The sequence below is a fragment of the Podarcis vaucheri genome, assembly GCF_965113315.1.
Source record: "Podarcis vaucheri genome assembly, chromosome: 8".
NCBI lineage: Eukaryota > Metazoa > Chordata > Lepidosauria > Squamata > Lacertidae > Podarcis > Podarcis vaucheri.
Genome location: NC_138766.1, coordinates 5190296 through 5215058, shown reverse-complemented (window position 1 = coordinate 5215058; position 24763 = coordinate 5190296). Strand labels below are relative to the sequence as shown.

Sequence of the window (24763 nt, the reverse complement as noted above, 5' to 3'; positions counted from 1 at the left end):
GTATGCGATTTCATTTGTAGAATTACAAAAGCCATTATTGAAGCTGTGAGCCGGAAAGGGACAGGATAAAGAGATAGAACAAATGAACACTTTAAAGTATTTTGAACTTTATTTAAAGCATTTAAATACATGCAACTCATAACAAGACAAGATAGAAATGTGTGTGTGTGTGTAATTGTTAGAGACAACTGCTTGTGAAGAAGTATTGAAACAAGTTATAGGTCTGGGGAACTTGTGACAGAGCAAGGGGAAGTCGTAACACACTGCACACCTGCAAATAAACAAGCCAAGACTTTACCATGTTTTTTGAATGCAGTTTTGGATTATGTTCTATAGTGAATACTGCATTTAACCCCTTTTTGTATACAGTGGTACCTCTGATTACAAAAGCTTCTGGTTCCGAACACTTCAGGTTACGAGCTCTGCTAACCCAGAAGTAGATGCTCCTGCTTGCGAATTTTGCCCCAGGATGAGAATGGAAATTGCGCGCCAAGTTTCAGGATAAGAACGGTTTCAGGTTAAGTACGAACCTCTGGAACGAATCAAGTTCATAAACAGAGGCACCACTGTAATTGCTTTCTTACAGAGAGAAAACATGAGGGGAATGAGCAAAATAATCCACTGCCCCAACAAGGCCATTTCTATGGAAGAGAGATGCTGGAGGCAGAAGTGGGGCCTACTGGTAATGATTATTTTGATTGGCTAATCAGATGAGATGGGCAGAAGCATCTAGGAGCCACTCAGAAGAAAGGTAGTGTTAGTTTTTGGGTAATGTGGTTAGTCTGAATGCCTGTGCCCCCTTCTAATTCTTGGAATCGCCAAACTAGCTCCTAGGTGAGATGATGGGCTATTAAGGGGAACAAAGGAAGTGTATTTGTGTGGGATGGCAAAGGGGTGGGACGCCTTCCTCAACCCACTGGTAGTTAGAAAGACAAAAGGCCAGAGTTGAGGGTGGGTGGGTGTGTAAGTTAGAAACTGGAGAAGAAGCAAAAGCCGGGGGGGGGGGGCTTGATTTTTGTTTGAATCCAAGGCTGTGACCATGGGCCTAGCCAGGGGACAGCGGGACAGCTGCCCTCTCTAAATCAAGTAAATAAATAAAAATACTTAACTAACTGACCAATTGCATCACAGATAACTCAGTTATGCCCTCCCAAAAATAATGCCCCCCAATAAATCCTGGCTACACCCATGACTGTGGCTATGGGAGGAGCAGACCCTCTTGGGGTCTTAATGTCGTGGATGCCTCCATCATAGTGTCAGGATGTATATATTGTAAGTAAACCATATATCATAAAGACCCCACAGTCTCCATTGTGCCTCATTCCAAAAGGAAACACGAACCGTGGGTAAGTGCCGGGAACCTTTGACTTTTCACACTGCTCAGAGATTGGGATGGCATGCAACAATATTGATAATGACTGTTGGTGACAGGAGAAAGACTTTGGAGGTTTGTGGGGGCTCAGAATCTTGGGAGTGCTACCCTTGACATTGCCCAGGAATGGAACCTGCACTAACGCAACTTGACATGAATGAACAGATTAGGTTTGATCTAAACCGGTTTAAGGAACTGAATCTTTCCTCGTCAGCATGTGGTCAGCATGTTGCTTCCATGCAAAAAGTGAGATTCTGTTCTAAAGCCCTATTTTGGTTTTCTACTTTTTGTTAGTTGCTCAATCCATACAGCATCTACAGAAATTAGTCATGGGTTTTATCGTAGGAAGAGGAAAAGGAAGGGTAAACTTGCAAAACTATGCCAATGACAGAAACAACACATTTCTATAACACTTCAAGTTCTCTTCTTGTAAGCTTTGAAAAAACACTGTAAGGTGAGACTTATTACTGCAGAAGAATGAGACTGAGCACTACCAAATATTTTATTCAATTATATTGTCACACCAGTCAAGAATTCCACACACACACAGCAATCCTATGTCCAAGAGGTTGGTATAAAGTAAGCCCAAGCCCATGTAAATTAAGCTGGTGTAAAGTTACACCAGATCCAAACCCTGATCAGCAGTGGGGCAGAGGGAAAACAACCCTTTAAAATAGTGTTCTATGCCAGGCTGCCTGGCTACATGCCTGAGCTGAACAAGCTTACGATCCAGCCAAAGTCCCTCTCTGGTCCTCCCCCCAGAACACCACTTTTGGGAGCCTTATACAGTGGTGCCCCGCAAGACGAATGCCTCGCAAGACAAAAAACTCTCTAGACGAAAGGGTTTTCCGTTTTTGCGTTGATTCGCTAGACGAATTTCCCTATGGGTTTGCTTCGCAAGACGAAAACGTCTTGCGCTTTTTTTAAAAAAAGCGTATCTGAAGAAGTGTGCATGCACACGAAAGCTCATACCAAGAACTAACTTAGTTGGTCTTTAAGGTGCTACTGGAAGGAATTTTTAAAAAAAATTTTTAAAGCCGCTTGAAGAGGCGCAGTTGCGACGGACCGTGCTTCGCAAGACGAAAAACATCGCAAGACGAAAAGACTCGCGGAACGAATTCTTTTCGTCTTGCGAGGCACCACTGTAGTGGTCTCAACTCAGCAGGCTGGCTCATGAAAGAATATATTTTGCAGTAAATATATTTATTGAATAGTAAACAAACAATAAACAGGAAACTAAGCGTATGTAAGAAAATAAGATTAGGATGAGAGTATCATGTCAAAATATTGCAATTAATGATGACTTAAACAATAATCAAATAACAATATTAATGTTGCATACAGAAAATCTGTTAATGGACCAAGTACTAAATACACCCCTATTTGAACACACTGGGTCTTGCTTCTGAGTAACCATTAATTGGATTGCAATTCTATACCCACTTTTCTGGGAGTAACTCCCAATCAACTCAGTTACACTTACTGCTGAGTAGACATATATAGGACTGCACTGCACACCTCATGCTGGTAATTTTCCATTTTTATTTATTTTGTTCCTTCTGTTTTATTGCAGCACATCCACTACAGTACTTAGCGATAATCATGGTGAGAACAGTAAGCTTTGAAACAGAGTCATATGATACTGCGCCTCCTCCAGCGACAATATAAATCTACAAAATGCTAGATTGTGTAGTTGTCTTATATGGATTTGAGACTGAAGGTTTCTGTACTAGTGCAACAGAAACCAGGCGGCATAACAGAGGTTTATACATTTCTGAATGATGTGGGCAGAGATATCTTTTTCTCTCTCACTCTTTCCATAAACTAGATTTGACATTCACTCAATTAAATTGATTGGCAGGGGATCAAAGACCAGCAAATGAAAATCCTTGTTTTCGTGACACAATGGCCTCTGGTGCCTTCTCTCACACAATACCTTCCTTCTGAGGTACAGGTGACACTTTCTCTCTACATTCCAGCACCAAGCAAAACCTGTATATTTGCTCAGGCATTTGTATGAGGCTGGCTGTTGATTCTAAGATGTGGGATATAATGGTTTTAGTAGTTTTAAAAGGTAGTCTCATTGTGCCTTTATAGGTTCTTATAATACTGTGCTGACAGATGTTATTTTTAAATTATTGCACCGATGGACATTATTTTCAAACTGAGTTATTGTTACCCACCCTGGGATCCCTTGCCATGAAGGGCGGGTTAACTTCCCCAGAAGCTGAGAAGGAGAGAGGACTAGACGTGAGTCCACACTGTACATTGAAAGCACTCAAAGAATCCTAGAACTATAGTTTACCCCTCACTGAGCTACAATTTTCAGCACCTTTAACAAACCACTTCCCAGGATTCTTTGGGGAAATACTCCGCTTTCAATGTGCTTTACATGCATCGTGTACATGTAACCTAGGCAACATATACCTGCCTCAGAATTTCTTTTTTACTACTTTAAAGTTGGCCTATCAATGGAATAAACATTTTAAAAATAGCTATGAACTAGTCAATAGCAGTTGGTTTCTTTTTTCTTTTTTTAAAAAAGATATTTATTAAAATTTTCAAGATATTACAAAATGAAAAAATAAAAAATAAAAAACAATTAAAAACAACTCAATCTTTCCATTACTTATTTTTCATTAGCTTGTTTCCCAGACCTCCTCGCGCCTCCCTTTTTTGTATTCCAGTTCAGTTTGTTAGTTCAGCAAATCCTTCCCCTCTTTATTTATCCTAATCTTTAATCTTAAAATATTGTATCATTAAATTTTTACCTATTAGTAATCCATTTTTCATATTCCCTTATAGTATTACAGCTAAAAACCACTTAACTTCTATCCAACATCATTCTAACATTCATTAATTTTACAATATTTCTGTAGATAGTCTTTAAACTTTTTCCAATCTTCTTCCACCGACTCTTCTCCCTGGTCTCGGATTCTGCTAGTCATTTCCGCCAATTCCATATAGTCCATCACCTTCATCTGCCATTCTTCCAGAGTGGGTAGATCTTGTGTCTTCCAATACTTTGCAATAAGTATTCTTGCTGCTGTTGTGGCGTACATAAAAAAAGTTCTATCCTTCTTTAACACCAATTGGCCGACTATGCCCAGGAGAAAGGCCTCTGGTTTCTTCAGGAAGGTATATTTAAATACCTTTTTCATTTCATTATAAATCATCTCCCAGAAAGCCTTAATCCTTGGGCACGTCCACCAAAGGTGAAAGAATGTACCTTCAGTTTCTTTACATTTCCAACATTTCTTGTCGGGCAAGTGATAAATTTTTGCAAGCTTGACTGGGGTTGGTTTCTGCACTAAGTATACTGGAGAACTCATGGTGAGGTAGAATGTAACTTATGACTCTATTGACAAAGTATTTTCCCAAGGGAACCCTGCTGTACAGTTCTAGGCACTCCAAGATGGCGGACTGGCCTTCCAGGTGGTGGGACTGCAGCTGTGCTTCCCCACTCTATCCTGCAGGTCTAAAAGAGCACAGGGTGTTGGGACCTCGCTCCGTTTCCATTTTGGGGCTAACAAAACACAGGCTGCAGTTGTTGCATGCATAAATATGCAATCCTCCCAACAAAAGAGGATTGACAGCTTAAGTTGACAATATGCAGAACTTGCGGATTTAACACATAGAATAAGAGAGCAAGAAGAACCAATATTTAAAGAAGAGTAGAAAACATTTATTGAATATATGGGAAACAGCTGTACTGTATACAGCTGAAAACACTACCAGCACTAAGATAAATTCAACAGAGTAAATAATTTTTGATTAATGTAAAAGTGGAAAACTGATTTGAATGGTTATATTGAAAACTTGTAGGGACGCAGGTAGCACTGTGGTCTAAACAACTGAGCCTTGGGTTGCGTGATCAAAAGGTCGGTGGTTCGAATCCCTGTGACAGGGTGAGCTCCCGGTGCTCGGTTCCTACTCCTGCCAACCTAGCAGTTTGAAAGCACGCCCAAAAATTGCAAGTAGATAAATAGGTACTGCTCCAGTGGGAAGGTAAACGGCGTTTCCATGCACTGCTCTGGTTGCATCAGAAGCAGCTTAGTCATGCTGGCCACATGACCCAGAAAAACTGTCTGCGGACAAACATCGGCTCCCTCAGTCAGTAAAGCAAGATGAGTGCTGTAACCCCACAGTCGTCTGTGACTAGACTTAACAGTCAGGGGTCCTTTACCTTTTTATTGAAAACTTAATAAAAATTATTTAAATAAATAAATGAGCACAGTGTAGGGTGTACTGAACAGGCCTTGCTGTGTTGTACAGCTCCCTATGGGGAAATCTTTGTTCCCTAGCTAGTACATCTAGTCTTTTTAAGGAGTGATGAGGGAGCACAATGCAGTTAGCTAGACCTCTCATTTCTGGAGTTCTTATGATGAGGCACTGGGATTGGACAGGTTCCATTTGCTAGTTTTACTTTCATTATCATCGAAACCATTTCCTTCAAATAAAATTATTCATTACAACAAACCCCACCCTTCCTCATTTTTGTGTCTTACTGATTCGTACATTTCTCAGCTGATGAATCAGAGCTCTTTTTCTACCTCAAATTGCCTAAGCTGCAATTTTGTAAAAAAACAAAGCCCAGTGACCACCCACAGCCGCAGAACAGAAGCAGACTGAAACATCAGGAAGTGAGACCCTCTTCACAACGCTGCTTCAACAGACTGGTGAGTGTGGCTGAATGGAGTTCCCACCTCTTCTGGGCAGGGGAGAATGGCTACTGATTATTTGCTAGTGTTGGTTCTGGGCTGCAAAATGAGCTGAACATTTCTCCTGAGTGAAACTAATGAAACCAAAAGCTGCTTTCAGGTTCCAGCCTAGAAGCATGGGCTGATGGAGCCCAGCCTTTCAAGCAGATCTGTTTACAGGGAGGCTGCCAGTTAACTTGCTGCTGAAATGGCAACCTGGACGAGTTATTTGTGAGGGGCTCTATTTAGGAGTAGCTGGGTTTGGAGAAAGGCCAATGCCACCAATATTATTCGGCTGTATCAGATGCTGCAGGGATGGATTTCTGCTTGTGCAGCAAGACTTCTGCCTCTTTTCCTCATCATCTATGTTCCCAAAATCTGCTCTGGAGGATCCCCCAAACCCCTAGAGCAGATTTTGAGGTGGGGGGGGGCTGCAGGGAGAGGAAAGGTCCAGTGTGAATGAAATAGCAGTGCAGGAGGCAAGTCATTACTGTATTATTGTTATTATTATGGATTATTATTATTATGCTAAAAACATTCCTGTTTAGACCAACCTATCCAGATGCTTAGAAAGTTGAGGTGATTTTAATCTATTTTAGTATTTTAACTTTTGTATGTTTTAAAGTAGGGCTGTGAATATTTCTGGTTTTAATGTTTTATCTTTTGTAAACTGCTTTGACTTTTTTACAATCAAGCAGTGTATACTTTTAAACAAACAAACAAACAAACTTATTATCACATTTATTTATCTATCTATCATCTATCTATTTGCTTTTCTGGTGGCACTTTGTTGTATTTTATTTTTAATAATGCTTTTATTAACAATTCCTTGGGTAACAATAGAACATACAGGACCTCTGCTTTCAAGTCAATGAATCATTCAAACAAAACAGTCCTATTTGGGGCGAGACTTTACTGTTAGAGGCAATCACACTTGTTTATGAATGTCATCATAATATTTATTGCACTTATATTGCATCCTTAAATTACATGATCCCAGGGCAGGCTACAGAAACAGTAAAAAAAACCAAAAAACAACAACAGTAAAATATAATCAGAACAATTAAAATGTAGCAAAATGCACATTTACAGCAAGCCGTCTCCAACCATACGTTCATTAATCCACAGCAGGCAATCTACCAACTCAGCATCAGAGCAAGGCCCTACATAAGGGGAAAGCCTTATCAAGGAAAACAGATACCAAATTCTATGCCAAATGAGCTCAGGTGGGCCAGGGAGGAAACATCAGATACACCCGAAACATCAGTGGAAACAAGCCACAACCAGTGCTTCTTTGTGGGGGTACTGAAGGGTACTTCCCCCGCAAAATATTAAAAGTGTGGCATTGAAAATACTCAATTAACAGGTTCTGCCACCACCACCACCCAGCAGAAGCCGGTCCCCCAAACAAAAGCTGGCCTCCCATAATGTCTTCGGGGGGGGGGGTTACCTATGATCTCCCAAATCTTGCCTATACTGTACACTTATAAGTAAATTCTATTGGACCTTCAAATTCAACATTAGATTCACACCTGAAGTCCACTTTATGCAGTACTTCTGGTGGCGGTTTCAGCTGTCCCTAATAAGCAGGAGCAGGAGGGTTTCCAAAGGATAAGGAACTAAGAAGCAGAGCTGGGGAAAAGACAGCAGGATGAAGAGAACCAACCCCAAGAGCAGATGGGCCCTGGCTAGCCCATTATTGCCCTCCTAGCCCTTCTGCATTGTTAAGAAAGGGAAGGGGAACGACTTGTGATTCTTCCACTGAGTGTTACTCCAGCGTTTGAGGAACATATTTCTGGCTCAGAATCTCTTGGCCAGAGGTTTTCAACCTTTTTGGGTCCACGGCTCCCTTGACAAACTGCATTCTGTCTGTGGCACCCCTGCGGGGCTCAGGGCCCCAGTTACGTCATCCCTTACTTGCAGAGCTGGCAGCCTCTCACCTTTTTTCAAAGACCCTCCCTTGTGAAGTGTTCCCTCAGCCTCCTCTCCCCTCTCCGTGGGAGTCCTCTGGGCAGCCGCAGCTGCTGCTCCTGGTCTCTGAGCTGCTCCCCCTGCCCCAAAGAAAGGTGCCTCCTCACACTGCCCCACAGGGGCCTGGGAAGCACCCCCTGGCCAGCCCCAGAGGCACCATTCAGCTGCCAGGGCAGCTGCTGCAACAAACAGTCGTGCAAGCCTTTGGGAGGAAGAGAAGTGAGAGGGCACCAGAGAAGGGAGGGAAGGAAAGAGGGACAGAGGCCAGTGTTGCCCACAGCACCCCTGACCATCATTCAAGGCACCCCAGGGTGCCACAACACACTGGTTGAGAACCACAGCTCTAGGCTATTTACTTGGTTATCTCACTTTGAGGAGCTAGAGATGGGAGCTGTCCGCTGAGCATCCACTTGATAAGAAGGCCAATTTGTGCTTTTGTATGTGTTGCAGGTGTGATGCCTTATAAGGAGGAACAACCTAGCGACATATCTGCCTCTCTTATCCCCAGACCTCGGGGAAATCGAGCTCGCCATGTGAGCTACCTCTTCCTTGCCCTGTGTGTCTGTTTCCTGTGCCTCACTGAGCAGAGCCTAGACCTTGTCTTCCATTGCATTGTCATCCATTTCACAGCCCTGCAGGTTGGAGCACTGTGTCAGGGGGCCTGCAACTTTGCAGAAGAGCTGCGTCATGTGACATCCAGGTGATAAAGCTGCGGAAATAATGGGACATACTGATGGTTGTTTGCATGATGGTGTGGGGATGACAGTTGTTGTTCAAGCACACCAAAAGCCAGCTGATTGGCAGTAGCAGGACAGACAAAAGAGAAATGGAGGCATGATAAGCCTTGAGGTGAAGACTCACCCAATGAGGCTTGGTCCTTGCCCCCAAGCGTTGCAGCTTACCAGATTCCTCCTCTCCTCCCCTTGTGGGCTTGTTTGGGGGGGGGTCCTCCTGATTTTAGACGCACCAGGCGGCCCAGGGAAGGAGGGAGAGCCCAGTTGTGCAAGTGGAAGTACTCATTGCACTGAGGGTACTCCGAAGGTGAATCCTGCCTTCTCACGCTAAAGTATTTTCTCTCTGGTAGTTTGAACCACATCAGACCCATGAGAACTTGGATACCTAGTAGACTATGGTGTGGGATTACCAGCCTCATATAACCAACATGCTTAATGAAGGGGTTAAAGCCATAGAGTAAGCTGTCTTGCCAGGCTTAGCTATGTCCACTTCCCATACCTTGGGAGGATATAGGTAGCCAAGCCTGTTGTTCACCTCCCAGTCTACATGAGACGCTCAGCCCCAAATCAGCATGGCCCAGGGCTCAGCTCCCAGCGCGCTGGGCGGCTGCATTCCCCAGCCTCCGGCTGCCTGAGGGCGGCTGGAAGGGGTGCAACTACCCTGCCTGCAGCACACCCAAGCCTCGGGTCTCTCCTGGGAGTGATGTGGTGGATGGGGCACCTGCAGGTGAAGGCAGCATGGGGCTGACGTCTGACCGCCGCCTTCTCAGCCACCAGCTGCAAGCTGCCCTGCAGGAACCTGGCGGTTCAGGCCCTGGCCCTGTGCTGCTTTTGTGGACAACGCTGGGCCAGCCAAGCACACTGCGCTCTGCTCTGTGGCCCTCCAACTGGAGGGCGCTGGGAGGGATAGTTCCAGCAGTGCGCCCTGCCCTGGCTCACCCCGCCCCATGCCTGCCCCAGGTGCCTGAGCTGCTTGCTACGGCTGCTCCATCCCTCCCTTGCTCTTTCCAACTGCAGCAGACGCAGGAGAGGAGGAAGCAGCACAGGACAGAGAAGGAGTGTTGGAAGGCAGCAGCTGTACTCCAGATTGTGCAAGGAGGCATTTCTCTTCCTGCACCCACCGTGCCAGGCAGCTGACCCGTGCAAGCTGCAGCAGTGCGCTTGTTAGAGACTTCAGAATACAGACCAGAATGGAAAAAAATCCAGGCAGCAATATTTTAATTACAAAAGTTTTATTGACTTTGGTTTATTTGTCAGACAAGCAAAGCAAAGGGGTGCATTCAGCTGCCAAAATGAGAGAAAATGCCCCCGAACACCAGGGGCAAACAGTTTTTATCCCCTTAGGCAAAACAATGGTTCAACCCTTGACCCAGCCCTCAAACATTCCCCTTTATGCATATTCATTGAAGCTCAACCAATTAAATAATTGATGTTGGTCTTTCGGTTCCAGACTGCATTATACACTAGGTGGCGCTGCGAGTTTAAAATCTTTCTGACCCCTTTTACTGGTTCCAGTAAATGCTCCTTGACCCCCTCCTCTTTTGTGGTTTTAACAGGTTGCTCGGCTTAGAACCTTGTGGTGGGCTAGATATCCTGGGCAAACGAACAGTTTCTCAGAACAGCTCCAAAATCCCCTGACCGCATCCTCTTGCAAACTCGCTGTGTTGCAAAAATATTGTTTATGCAAGCAGGGGCAAGCAGGGGAGAGAGAAATGTCTTTTTTAGATTTTGGCTCCAGCCTGGCTCTCCAAAGTGGACCCAGGTGGACCCCTGGTCCTCACTCCTTCATTTTCCCCCCTTTCCATCATGAAAATGCCGACCGATTATGGTTCTGCATTTTCATTTTGATGGACCTATAGGTACCACATCATAGAGAGCCAGGACATGCGTACATGTAGCTGCATTGACCAATGGCGGAACGGTTAAGTGGCAGTGGGAGGAGTGGTAGTCCACTCGTGGCATCTGTTGGGGTGACTTATTGGCAGAATGGGTTACCACTTCAGCCACTTGTAAACACCTCGTGTAGGGGTTATGGATGCCCCACTCAGTCATTAGACGGGAAAAGTTGGCAGGGGAGACCAGGGAACTCTTTCCTGCTTTGGCCAATGCCAGCAAAAATACAGGAGTATCCAGAGAAGTAGGGCAGTACATACCACGCCTACCCACCAACCCCAATATTTCCATAGTTCCTCCCACCAATACTCGGGGGCCATTCCTAATGTTCTTTTGCTGCTGAAGGGCCCACTGATATTCGTATTCAATTATTCGCTGGGCCTCAGGGGTGACTCTCCACCTTTTTGCTGAGGCACCCACTATATGGAGCAATTTCCCTAGAATCCCTTGTGGGTGGACTGGGCCCTCGTGTTGTCTCCTCAAGAGATTATACCCAAAAGGGGCTTCCCCCTCTTCATATATCACCATGCACCCACAAGAATACCCTGCCACATTCAAGGGTATTAGGTGTGGAGTTACCAGGCCCAGTAGTTCAGGTAGTATTCTGGGATTTTGGGAGGCTTGAGCCACCACGACAACCACAGGTGGGGCTGCAGAACTTACAGGCACCTGTTCAGTAATTTTAATGTGCACCTGATTATCAAATGGGGTTGGTACAGTGCTCTACCCTGCAACCAGCAGGCTATTCTCCCACAACTACAAGAGCGGTCTAGAACTCGATAGATTTCGACCAATCCTGCAGCTCCCCGGAGGAGCCACATCCAAGTGCGCTGGGCAATGCAGTGAATAAAGAGCCACAGTGGGAGAGTGGGATGCTGTACTGCGGCCTCCCTATTGAACCCTCGTTCCCAAGAGCCTACGAGTATGCCGTCTCCTACCACCGGCAAGACAAACCAGTCATAGCAGAGGTCAGCAGGCCAATAGGGTTGGTATGGTTCGGTAGGGTCAGGGCAATAAGACATTAGCAAGTCAATAAAGAAAATAAGAGAGAAAAGAGAAAGTCTTTGTAACTGTCCTTGTGATGATTAGTCGCAGGATCTCGTTGCCCGTGGCCTAACGCTTTTTCCCTGGTAGCGTCAGACACAAGGTGATGATCAACTTCAGAGGGTCAGCAGGATTTCTCTTGCAAGTCCAGACACCCTTCTTCAGATGCGTGTGATGTACCCAGGGGATCACCTCGACTACTTTCACTGCAGTTGGGGATGAGGGGGTCGCCAGACGCTGTCACCCAGAGGAACTGGTGAACCGGCTCAGCGAGACTGCCGCGGGACTGCAGGTGTACGCTCGAGGGAATACCTGGAAAGGAAGCAAACACACACACACAACAAACACAGGGATTGCACTTGTTCTTGGGTGATGTGATCTCCCATCTGCCCCAAACTGGCGGGGATGTCTCGGACGAAAGGGGTTGGCCTGCCATATAGAAGTTCAAAGGGTGATAGTCTCAGTCTCTTGGTTGGCGCACAGGGCACAGTTTTGGGATATAGCAGCAGTTAGTTATAGCAGCAGTTAGTTGAGATAGAATATTCTCCCAAGGTGTGCTTTAGCAGCTGGGCCTCCCAAATGGGTGGACTCGTGGTAATTCTTTATAATTGTGCTGGCCAGATGTTGGGGCACAAAAACACGGCTGTCTGGTCCTTCCTGGAGCGTTGCTCCTTCTTGGCTGGTCCACTGCTGTTCATCAAGGGTGTAACGTGGTTCCACATCGTCTGGAGTGAGTTCTGGGATTATTCTTTTGGCATAGCAGGCATTTCCTGGAAATCTGGGCCGCCAGTTGATAAAGGTTGGCTATATAGACATACTTCTCCAGCTGCTTGGTTGTGGCATCTGGCCTCATGTGGGTGGATACATAGTATCTGGTTTGTCAGCAGTGCTCAAGATCCCTTCTGGGACCACTGTTCCAATAACTGAGGCGGGGCCGGTTCCCGGGCTGCTTCCTTGGCCACTCTGTCTGCCAATCGATTTCCTCTGGCCACTTCTCCTGGTCCAGTCTTGTGTCCATAACCTCAATGCAATCGTGCGTCTGCTCCTCACCTTCTCCTACCAGCAACAGGGTAGCTGGGTTGAGGGCGGTGGTGACCACTGGTGGAGGTTTCAGGGCTGCCTCACAAGCTGCATTATCTGCTTTCCGGTTGCCTCTGGTGACCATGTCCCAACCTCTATCATGGCCTTTGCAGTGCATTACAGCAATCTCTTTGGGGGCCCATACAGTTTCTAGTAACGTCTCAACTTCTGGAACGTATTTCAGAGCTTTCCCGTGGGCTCCACTCAAGCCCCGCTCTTTCCATAGGGCGCCATGCGCATGCAGGGTTAAGAAGGCATATTTAGAATCAATATAGATGTTAGCCTTGCATCCAGCTGCCAATTGCATGGCAATGCCTTTCGCTGTTGGACTTCACCTCAGAGGACAAATAACTCTTGGAGACTTTGGCCTCCTCAGAACTCTTGGAATGGCTTGCCTGGCCTGCACCCCCACTTTTGGGTGCTCCATTGCCTGAGGAACAGCTTGCAACTGCCTTTTCAGCCTTTCTCCAACACACAGTGCATCACACAGATGCGTTGAACCGTAGAAACAACTTCCCAAAGCAGCCTCAGCCCCCTCTGGGCTTGGTACTCAGCCCCCTCTGGGCTTGGTACTCTTTCTGCAGCCTGACATGCCGTCTTCAATCCCTGCCACGCAACCCAGGGCTTCTCTAGAGCATCAGCCACGTCTCCTTCACAAGCCTCCACTGCTCCTGTAAACTTCTTAATGGGCTGGGCAAAGCCTGTTTCAGCCTGTGTACTTTCCCATAGTTGCTTTTCTGCCAGCCAGTAATACATGCGTTTTGACCAGGCTTCCCAATTGGCTCCATGCAGCCTTTCACAGGGGTAATTCTTATGGCCTTACTGTTGCTGAACAGGCATCTTCCTCCCCCTTGGCCGCGGGTCTCTGAATGGCTACGGCGGACCCCTCGGGTCTCTGGCCTGTGAGCCATTACTGTGCCTAACACTGCTGCCTTTTCTTTCCTCCACTGCTTTTTCTCCCTCTTCTCAGCCTCTCCTCTTTGTTCAAACACCTTCTGGGCGATGGCCATGATCTGAAATCTGGACATGCCCTGGAACCCAGGCTGTTTTTGGATTTTGGTTCTAATGTCCTTTGCACATTGTCCTATGAGGGAGGCATTTACCATTAACTCATGTGCAGGGAGTTCAAAGTCAAAGGGGGTCCAAATTCTGTATGCCTCCATCAGGCGTTCCAACAAATTCTAAAGCCTGTGTATTAATTCTCCTCCTTTCCTCTGAGGTAAAGAGAGTGCTCAGCAATTGCTGACAATCTGCCCAGGTAGCCTCATGCGCTGCAAATATAGAGGACCGCAAGTCCACAACTGCCTGGGATGGTGGTGAAGGGGACATATTGAAGGGTGAACGGAGGCGCAGGGAGTGGCTTGTCCCAAACTACACGAAGGGGGGGTCAGGACTTCTGCTTCTCCTGCCTCTGCGGTGGACCTGGACCGCTTTATGTGCTCCCCCAATGCTTTGCCTCAAATATTGCAATAAGCTTCTGCACCTTCTCGATACATAGTGGTCAAACTTCTGTATTTGTTCATCCTTTCCCTCAATTCTTTAAGGTTGGGGTATATTTTGTTCAGGATCTGGTCACTAGGCTCTGCCTCGTCTACTTCTGGGGTGTCTGGCAGCCCCCCTTTCCTGCTTCGGCTCCTGGGGGCCACATATCGGGGCGGCGGTGGAGCTTTGGGGATATGGGGCTGTCCCTGTCCTCCCAAGGGGGCCACCACGGCACTTGGATCATATGGGGGTGGGGCCAGGACTTTTGCCTCGGATCCCTGGTAAATGGGCTTCTTGAGGCGTTTTCCTGCCTGTGCTCCTTAATTTTGAATTGATCAGTCTTATATTTCTTCAGCCAGGGGGGTGGGGGGTTTCTCTATTATCACGTGAACCTCTAGAACTTCATCCATGTTCACAAACTCATGCAAGTTAAATGGAGAAAGTTCTTCTTCCTCTTTTAGTTTTATGCAGTTTTTTGTGTTTTTTTTTTTTTTTTTTTTTCATCTGTTCCCTCATCCTTTTTCTGTGGCAACTAACTTGTCAACTGTGGTGGCCACAAAGATGCAGGTCTTCTCTTGAGGTTTCTCTGCCTGAGTCTCAAACCAGGGGTCTGCTGCAGTGTTCTCTGAGACACACCTGAGCACTGAGCCATCCAGCTGGTGCCTGGTTAAGGACAGCAATTAAATTGACCTCCCTGTCTCAGCTATAACTGCTATAGGTCTAAAACCATTTCTTATTCCCTAACCATAGACCACCTCTCACTGGTCATCAGAGAAACTAGGGCACTACTGGTGGTTTCCCTGATGTGTTCCAAACTGCCGCTGGTCACATAGATACCCAGCTCTTCCCTAGCTAAGTTCTGGGATTTAGCTTGCCCTCCCTGGTCAAGCTGTACTTACTATAGGGATCAAAACTGTTGGAGGTCTGCAAGGCTCATGTGCTTCCCAGTTCAGTGATGGGCTTTGGAGAAACTAGGAGGCTTGCCTTACTATCAAACTTACAGCTCAGCAGAGAACCCTCCAGCTCTGCCTGGCTGAACTCTTGCCTTCATTGAGGTCCAGAGATCTGAAAGCTTTGTATGCACTCTGGTTCTGTATACTAACTTGGATAACCTAAGGGATCTCTGGAGCGATCCCCTCCATCGCTCCCAAATCTGAATCTGAGTCTGAAACTCTTCTCTAAGTAACTACTCAGCCTCAAAAGATACTCCTTGTTGCCCTGTCCCAGCTAGGGCCTCTATGTTTTTTCCCAGTTCAATGCTGTGTCCAGTCCAGTTCACACATAGTGTGTAAGCGTTCTGGCGTCATCACAACGCCATAGTTTCCGCTGAATCCTTTTTTGAAATTGTTCAGCATGTACTTTAGGGGAGTTATTAGACCTTTTGAGCCACTCCCTCCCATATTTAATATGGCCCTTGTGCAGCGTCCCCAAACACCAAACAAACACACATAAACTTCCCAATTTTCCTCGCCCAGTCAAACTCGCGCTGCTGGGAAGCGCAATACTTATTGGTTCTACCCCAGGGGAATACCCTGGGGTTACACATACACACGCACCAAGTGCCTCTTTCACTGGACGCTGCACCACACAAACTAGCCTCCCGGTTCCCCCTCTTTTTTTCCTTTTTGCCTTCCTTTAAATCCTTAAGCGTGGGTGGGTATCAGGGGCCAATCCTTCCCTTACTGCCACCAAACACGCTTGGGCATGTGATCAGGATGCCCCTTCCCCTTTTTAATTACAAGGGGGTCTCTGTCTTCCTCTGTCCCCAGGGCCCTTTGTCATGTACTCACCAGCCGGCTGGACTCTGCCCTGTCCTGTCAAGCTCGGTCCTTCAATCCATTGCCTTCTCTTCCAGGATCCAGCAGAAGGGTCAAATTGGCTTCGCCCTCCTCCGAAGAAAAGCCTCGGTGGCGCCAGGATAAGCGGCCTATTGGCCCTTCCCCTGTGTCCTGCCTAGAAAAGGACAAGGGAGCTGCCTTCTGGTCTTTTTGAGGACTTAAGGTCCCCATCCGAGTCACGCAAGCACCAGAAATGTTAGAGACTTCAGAATACAGACCAGAATGGAAAAAAATCCAGGCAGCAATATTTTAATTACAAAAGTTTTATTGACTTTGGTTTATTTGTCAGACAAGCAAAGCAAAGGGGTGCATTCAGCTGCCAAAATGAGAGAAAATGCCCCCGAACACCAGGGGCAAACAGTTTTTATCCCCTTAGGCAAAACAATGGTTCAACCCTTGACCCAGCCCTCAAACATTCCCCTTTATGCATATTCATTGAAGCTCAACCAATTAAATAATTGATGTTGGTCTTTCGGTTCCAGACTGCATTATACACTAGGTGGCGCTGCGAGTTTAAAATCTTTCTGACCCCTTTTACTGGTTCCAGTAAATGCTCCTTGACCCCCTCCTCTTTTGTGGTTTTAACAGGTTGCTCGGCTTAGAACCTTGTGGTGGGCTAGATATCCTGGGCAAACGAACAGTTTCTCAGAACAGCTCCAAAATCCCCTGACCGCATCCTCTTGCAAACTCGCTGTGTTGCAAAAATATTGTTTATGCAAGCAGGGGCAAGCAGGGGAGAGAGAAATGTCTTTTTTTAGATTTTGGCTCCAGCCTGGCTCTCCAAAGTGGACCCAGGTGGACCCCTGGTCCTCACTCCTTCACGCTCAGGCACCAGGCGGCATTTTGAATCTCGAGCAAAAGGAGCACTGGGCAGGAAGGAAGAGTGGGTGGGATTTCCTTCACAGAATCACAGGAAAGGGACTCCAATGGTGATTGGGCAGATCAATCAGTCTGGGGACTTCCTTTACTGGGTAAGCAGAAGGGGGGGGGGATAATTAATTTTAAAAGGTGCTGGAACGACGCCCCCCCGTCTTCTGACTGAAATCTCTCCCCACCCCCACGACTTTCACCACTTTGCAACTAAGCCAAGTTTTCTTTGACGCACATCAACCTGACCTTTGAAGAGTTTGTAAGTAAACCATTTTTTAACTTACCAAATGTCTGGTCTTTTCCTATGCTGGGGAAAGAGGGAAACCTTTTAAGGAACTTTTAAGGGGACATTTTAGAACTCACTTGGAAGGGCACATATTTTGAAAAAGTCTAATAGCCTATAATCCCACACTTTAAATCTCTGCTGGGGTTCTCTCACCAAAAAGTACTTATCCCAAACTTGGCATCCAGGAATTCTCCCTCCCTCCCCCCTTCTATATATGCACCAAACACCTGGAGCGATAAAACTGGGTTGCAACAGAGTTCCAAGGAAGAGACCATTTTTATCACTCGGCGCAGTTCTGACAGATCATCACTTTCACCTCTGAAGCCGCATTGTTTTCACTTCAGCGCTGTCCTTGGGTCTACATCTCCATGGATGAGGACTGGTTTTCTGGTCCATTCCATTAGGTACCCCACACTCTGACACCAGATGTGGTAGCATGCCTGCCTGCCGTTTGCAAGGATTTGTAGACCTTTTCAGTTGTGAATGCTTATTGTGTGGAGAGTAATCACACAGAATACTGAAATACTTGGGGTCAAGGGAGGTTGTAATAGGATGTTTGGCTCATCCGTGCAAAAGAGTGGTCTCAGGAAGGAGGGCACTTTGTGGTGTTCCGTCACATTATATCACCTCTTTCCCATAGGTACCATGGGAGCTACTTAAGGGCCCTGAATGCTTGCCTAGAGCTACGCAAACGTTCTTTCCTGTTTCTCCTGCTGTGTGGAGTAGCCTATCTGCATCTCCTCAAAGAATCTGGCCTTCCAGTGTGTCGGAACCTGATCATTGTGTGCTTCTGCCAACTTTTAAACTTTGTCTTTGACCTTCAGGTAGCAGTCATGGGTCATTAAGCAATCTTTTAATTCATTTAATAGTTGATTCCCTGCTGTTTCATGTAAGCTGCTTTGTGGGAAAGCTGTATTAAATGTATCTAAATAAATGAATCAAGTTACACTTCTCAGGAAGCCTATAATATGTGGGCCCTGTCCTAGGTGCAAGTCTTAGCCTATCAATCTTTGCAAGGCCTCCAAACCTTAAAGGTGGTCCATCTCAATATGAGTCCACTCTACAACTGAGTAGTCACGTGACTAGAGTGGCAGAATGTTGGGAAGTGGCTTTTTAACATGTATTTCTATGGCCTGCTGCATCTTATCATGCCTCATACTTGTGCAGCAAGTTGTTGTCCCAGATCTGGGTTCTGCTTTTCCCTGAGCTTTATAACAGAAGTCAATTGAGGTGGGATGAGAGCTGTGCTTTGCACGTGGTAACGTATGATTACAGCTTTTTCCTTTCTATCTGCAGCATCCATCAGCTGCCGAGATTTCTGAAATGTATGAGAGAAACAACTGCAATGTTGCACAAGGACTTGCCTGGTCATATTACGTTGGGTATTTAAAATTCATTTTGCCTGGTGAGTATCCATTGTGAGTGGTCTTCTCCATTAGCCAGTGATGTAAAATGAATTATAATGTCCAGAATTCTGCACCAAAGAAATTCAGATTCAATATGTATACACTAGTAGGTTATATCATGAATTTTTATTATTTATTTTGGTATTGTGGTGGATTCCCACCACAAAAGCAGTTAGTTACATTAGCTACTAAGTCTAAGGTAGCAGTTATTATATTTCCAAATCTCCATACAATGTCCTGTTCTGATCCGATGGAAGAGCAAAAAATAGAAAAAATGCGGAAAGGTTCAGTAGAATAAAATCACTCAGCAGTTACCATGGTGCTTTGTCCCTGGGATCAGCTGGGTCTCCCCTCTTGTACACAAAGAAGAGTGGAATATGAAGACAGATATGGGTAAATGGTGTGCATCATTGTATTTTGGAAAAGTGATATGTGGTTTGGAAGAAAGGGCATGTAGTCATAAAGAGTGCAGAAGCTTCATTCCAAAAGCACTGAAGCCTTTTGCAGATAATCAGTGCAATACACATGCTTTATTTATTTATTTAAAAACAGAAATTCAGAGGACTCCAAACACATAAAACATGGCGCAATCTTATGGGTGAAGGGAAGCTTTCCCAAGACAAACAACTGGTGGTTGTTGCTTCGCATAGGGCAGAGGGAAGAGTGATCCACAGCACAGAGGCAACAGCAGAATATGCCTGTTTTCTGTAGAGTGCAGTGTCTTGAGCAGTGCTTTTTTCTGGGGGTACGCATACCCCTAAACATTTTGTGAATCTTAGGTTTGGCCTCACTGAGGGGCAGTATTTCAATATGAGTAGGGAAATCAGAGTACCCCTAAACATTTTTTAAAGAAAAAAAGCACTGGTCATGAGTATATGACTGCTCAGGCAGATAGAACTCATACAGGGAACTTCTGCATACTTGTGCTTTCCCATTCACATCAGTGTAGGAATTCTGTACCATTTGTCAGAGTCTCCCATTTTTGTCTTTGTAGCAAAAAATTGGAGAATCTGACAAACAGTACAGAATTCCATTGCATGTGTACAGATGCTCTGCAAATTCCCGTCCCTGGCTATAGAGAAAGTGAGGAGCTTCTTAAAGTACTAATGTAATCTTACTGTCTCCATCCAGCTGTCTTTCCTTAATGCGGTTTTGTTTTGAAGGCCTCAAAGATCGGATTAGAGAGTTCAACCAAAGCAACAGCCATTTGCTGAATTGTGAGAAGACTTGGAAATTGCACATATTGATTCCCCTGAGCTGCGATGTGTGTGATGACCTGCAGACGGTTGACAGTCATATTCACTTCATAAAGAATCTCCCAGAATTGAACATGGATGTTGCTGGCATTAAAAAAAGAAACTACAAAAATAGTATCTATGGGATACTGGGTGAAAACAAAGAGGTATGCTTCTGTATTAAAAAAAGTCTTAGAGTGACAATAGGTGTTGAATTTATCATATTTTAAAAAGGAATTTGCCTGAAACTCAACAACTTCTGCCATTAGTTATATGCAGATTATAAATAACATGGGAGACAAGATGAAACTTTTCATGAATCCCTCAGAATAATTCTCTCTAGACATCACTTCTGTCCTCCAGCACCACCTTCTGGAGACATCTAGTCAGATAGGAGTGGGATTCCCCCAATAGAGTCCTCACTCTCAAGCCAACTAATCAGTTCAGAAGCAAAGCATAGTTGCTAGTATCAAAAACTACAAAGAAGTCTAGGAGAACTGACATGATCACATTCCCTATAGTTATCTTCCAGTGAAGGTTGACCAAGGCATCTTCACCTCCTATGTAGGTTTTTAGGTTCTGGTACAGATTATGAAGGGACACAGGTGGTGCTGTGGTCTAAACCACTGAGCCTAGGGCTTGCTGATCAGAAGGTCAGTGGTTCGAATCCCCGCGACGGGGTGAGCTCCCATTGCTCGATCCCTGCTCCTGCCAACCTAGCAGTTCGAAAGCACGTCAAAGTGCAAGTAGATCAATAGGTACCGCTCCAGCGGGAAGGTAAACAGCGTTTCCGTGCATTGCTCTGGTTCACCACAAGTGGCTTAGTCATGCTGGCCACATGACCCGGAAGCTGTCTGCGGGCAAACGCCGGCTCCCTTGGCCTATAGAGCAAGATGAGCGCCGCAACCCCAGAGTCGTCCGCGACTGGACCTAACCATCAGCGGTCCTTTACCTTTTTACAGATTATGAAGTAACACTTCTGAGAATGTTAGTGCTGATGTGAAAGCAACCAGCAATTCCTCAAGCAATAGTCTACATGCCACCCTGATAACACTGGGATTGCCCTTCTCCCCATTCCTCTAGAAACATTTTTGTGTTATGGAGTATGCCACTCCTCTGCGGTCCCTTTTTGCCATGTCCCAAGATGAAAGTGCTGCCTTCAGCTGTCAAGACCGTTTGGAACAAGCCAAGCTTTTCTGCAGAGCACTGGAAGAAATCTTACAGAGATCTAAATACTGTTCTGGCTGCTACCGGCTCATTGTATATGATGGTAAGAAATGGGATGACAGTCTGGCTATTTGTTTTGGAGTGGTGGGGGCAAGGAGGAGGCTACAAGCTTAGTTCCAGGAAGGGATCCTGTGGCAGGTAGAGCCTTTCTTTCTACACCAGAAAAGACCTGATCTCAGTGTGCTTTGGGAACTCAGAAAGAGCTTCCTCTCTGTTCTTATGTCTTCTGCCTGTGGTTTTAGAAGGTCATAGATTTATTATTCTCTTCTCATCTCAGGCTGGATTTCTGCCTAGATCCAGAGAGTTTAATGTGCAGCAGCAAGGCTATAGGAATACAAATGCACATAAAGATTTAGCACATTGGAAAGCATCTTAATCTAATTGATGTTTTTAGTGAACTACGGCCATGAGATCTTTGTCCTGGGTACCTGTAGCCAGTTGAACTCCCTCTGTCTTGCCTCACCTACTAAGGAAGATATGTAGGGATGGCTTGCACACAGAATGGATTCACCTTTGTTTTCTCAGCTGAATTCTGCAAAACATTTTTGTAATCAAAATTATGATTATTGAGTGAGAAAGCACACTTTCTATAAAGAGAATGTATAGTTTCTACCTTTGATATTGGAGTGGTATTTGTTATTTGGTTTTGGTTTTAATTAAGATTTTGTGTACCACATAGATACATTTTCATACAATCTTGTGCTTTACTGAGATACATGAATACTTTTGCAAATAAATGTACATTCCCTTAGAGCAGTTACTCAGTGAGTCATAAACAGTGCTGAAATCACTACACAATGATACTGCTTTCTGTGAATCTAGGGAGCGGGTGGCATTGTGGTCTAAACCACTGAGCCTCTTGGGCTTGCTGATCAGAAGGTCGGTCGTTCGAATCCCTGTGATGAGATGAGCTCCCATTGCTCTGTCCCAGCTCCTACCAACCTAGCAGTTTGAAAGCACACCACTGCAAGTAGATAAATAGGTACTGCTGCAGCAGGAAGGTAAACTGCGTTTCTGTGCGCTCTGGCTTCCGTCATGGTGTTCCGTCGCATCAGAAGTGATTTAGTCATGCTGGCCACATGATCCGGAAAGATGTCTGTAGACAAACGCTGGCTCCCTCAGCCTGAAAAGTGAGATGAGTGCCGCAACCCCATAGTCTCCTTTGACTGGACTTAACCATCCAGGGGTCTTTTATCTTTACCCCCCCCCCTGAATGTACCTACTGTATGTGATGAAAGGTTTTTTTAAATGTATATTCTGGCATATTTCATTTTTGCCTTTTGAATTTCTCTTAATAAGAACAAGACATATTTTTTATGAGATAACATATATCAAAAACTCAGACTTCCGGTCTACCACACAAAGAGATCACAGCTCGTTACGCTTGCTCTGAGTGAGATCAGGCTACTGCAGAGGGAGAGAGGAGTAAGGCGTGGGTTCCACACCTCCCCAAAAGCTCTGGAGATAAACCAGAGCCTCTAAAAGCACCCCACAGTGCTGCCTGGTCTCCCTACCAAACCCCTGACAATTTGGAAGGGGGCCGGAGAGGGTAGAAACCGAGCGCAAGGGGCCCAAACTCCTTCCGTGACAGAAAGCCCTGGACGTGACTCGAGTAGCAGCAGCAGCCCGGAAACAAAGACCCAGGTCGAAACTGAAGGGGGGGACTTGACAACTAAAGAAAATAATTGGATAAGAAAGGAAACGTAACCTAAAGTGACACAGAGCTGCATGAAGAGAATCTGTTAGTGATTTCCAAGAAAAACTAAGTGGAAGGATGGCAGGCTTACCTATATTATGACAAAACGAAAGTGCACAAGGGATTTCTCAACCATGTGATAAGAAATAACCTATACAGTGTTTGGGCAAGATAGAAAACCTCCTAGAAAGGAAGACCCCTCGTTGGATATCCTCCAACAAGGGGTCAGTGGCAGTTAAAAATTAAGCATGAATATAATGTGCCATTCTAGCACTTTGGTTTTTAACTTTGTAAAGGAGTGGAAAAGATTGCACTTGAAACACACAGACGGAAGTCAACATCATTGTTTTCTGGATTAGGGATTGTGTGCTGTGACAAAATTTTGAGACCACCTGCTGCAGAGTTAATGAGGCTTTTCTAACATGCGAGTTCTGTACTCCGGCTTCCTGCAAGCATATTGTGAGATCTTCATCATGCTATAGATCTACCTTAGAGATCTATGCAGCTCCTGGGAAATGATTGTTGGTGTAGTTGGCAATTCAAGGGCTGCAGCTCCACCAGGATGGTGCTGTTGATACATAGATCTTTACCACACACTCTACCTAAAGTTTCTGAGGCAAAATCAAATCAAATCAGGGTAGTAATAGATAGACTTGAAAAGATAACACAGCTATCTGTCTTGATGCAACTGAGAGTGCTCTTCTAGCAGTTAGCTGCAGGGCTTCACATTTTCCTATGAAAAGACCAGTGCAGTCACAACTGGTTTTGTTTTCCCAGATTCAGAAGAAAATGACAAGCACTTCCTGTCCAAGGCTATCCTAAGACACATGGAACAGGAGCTCCAGGAGGAGTACACCATGGATGAAAAGTATGAAGGCAGCATACATAATGCCGAATCATACGGGACTCAGCTCCTCATTAGTGGCTCTGATCATCCCATGTCTTTGCATAGTTCTGGCTACTGAAATAATGGCCCCCATCTCACAGCTCCATGTCCCTTCTTGTGGAAATCATGAGGATTGCTTCCAGATGAAACCTAATAGTACCAAATTTTAATACATGCAGACTGACCCCAACAAGACCTAAAACCCTTTTAGAAAGCATGAAGAGGTTGGTAAAAATTGAGGCAGGGCCACCTCTGAGACTTTGTGGGCATGGAGATATGTTGAAATAAGACAAACATTTATGGATTGTTCTTTCATATGAAGGTGTGGCTTCCTTTAATGCCTTTCTCCCTTCTGCCTCTTCAAAGTTGTTCCAAATATTATGGACAAAGGTGATGAGAGAAGAAAACAGCTCCCCCCCTGACTTAATATCAAGGCCTATTTTTCTAAGATACAGTGGTGCCCCGCAAGACGAATGCCTCGCAAGACGGAAAACTCGCTAGACGAAAGAGTTTTCTGTTTTGGAGGTGCTTCGCAAAACGAATCTCCTATGGGCTTGCTTCGCAAGACGACAATGTCTTGCGAGTTCCTGCTGTTTTTTTTTCCTTTCCCCCCTTTTTCTAAGCCGCTAATCTGCTTATCAGCTGATCCGATCAGCAGATAAGCCGCTAATAGCGCTAATCCGCTAATCCGTCAATGGGCTTGCTTTGCAAGACAAAAAAACCGCTAGATGAAGAGAATCACAGAACGGATTCTTTTCGTCTTGCGAGGCACCACTGTACCATGAAATCTGTGAGGACTTCATACCTAAAAGCTACTAAAAAGATATGTCCAGGTTTTGTTTGTTTGTTTCTCTCCTAGCAACCAATGATTGTTTTGAATCATTACCAAAAGAGTAATCCGGAGGATGAGAGTCTGTGTGGCTTTGCCTCTACATGGACCATGCTCTTTGTGAAAGTACCAGTGATCAATGCTGTCTTCTCTTCTCTCTATTGGTAGAATCCAATGAGAGCCTTTCTAAATGAACACTACCAGAATAGAGAAG

General features: G+C 45.4%; 1 protein-coding gene across 2 annotated transcripts; it reads left to right on the top strand.

The window, feature by feature from the left end:
• Nucleotides 1-460: 460 nt before the first annotated feature.
• Nucleotides 461-24035, top strand: STING1 (stimulator of interferon response cGAMP interactor 1). 2 transcript variants are annotated; one of them, XM_082234586.1, is made up of 8 exons: nucleotides 3031-3877; nucleotides 4660-6051; nucleotides 8494-8743; nucleotides 17911-18094; nucleotides 18567-18675; nucleotides 19840-20078; nucleotides 20995-21181; nucleotides 23612-24035. In XM_082234586.1, exons 3-8 carry the CDS (start codon nucleotides 8499-8501, stop codon nucleotides 23797-23799), a joined length of 1152 nt encoding a protein of 383 aa, XP_082090712.1. In that variant the 5' UTR covers nucleotides 3031-3877; nucleotides 4660-6051; nucleotides 8494-8498; the 3' UTR covers nucleotides 23800-24035. The 2 variants fall into 2 exon arrangements, with proteins under 2 accessions (XP_082090711.1, XP_082090712.1); XM_082234585.1 differs by lacking the exons at nucleotides 3031-3877; nucleotides 4660-6051 and adding an exon at nucleotides 461-682.
• The last annotated feature ends 728 nt before the right edge of the window (nucleotides 24036-24763 follow it).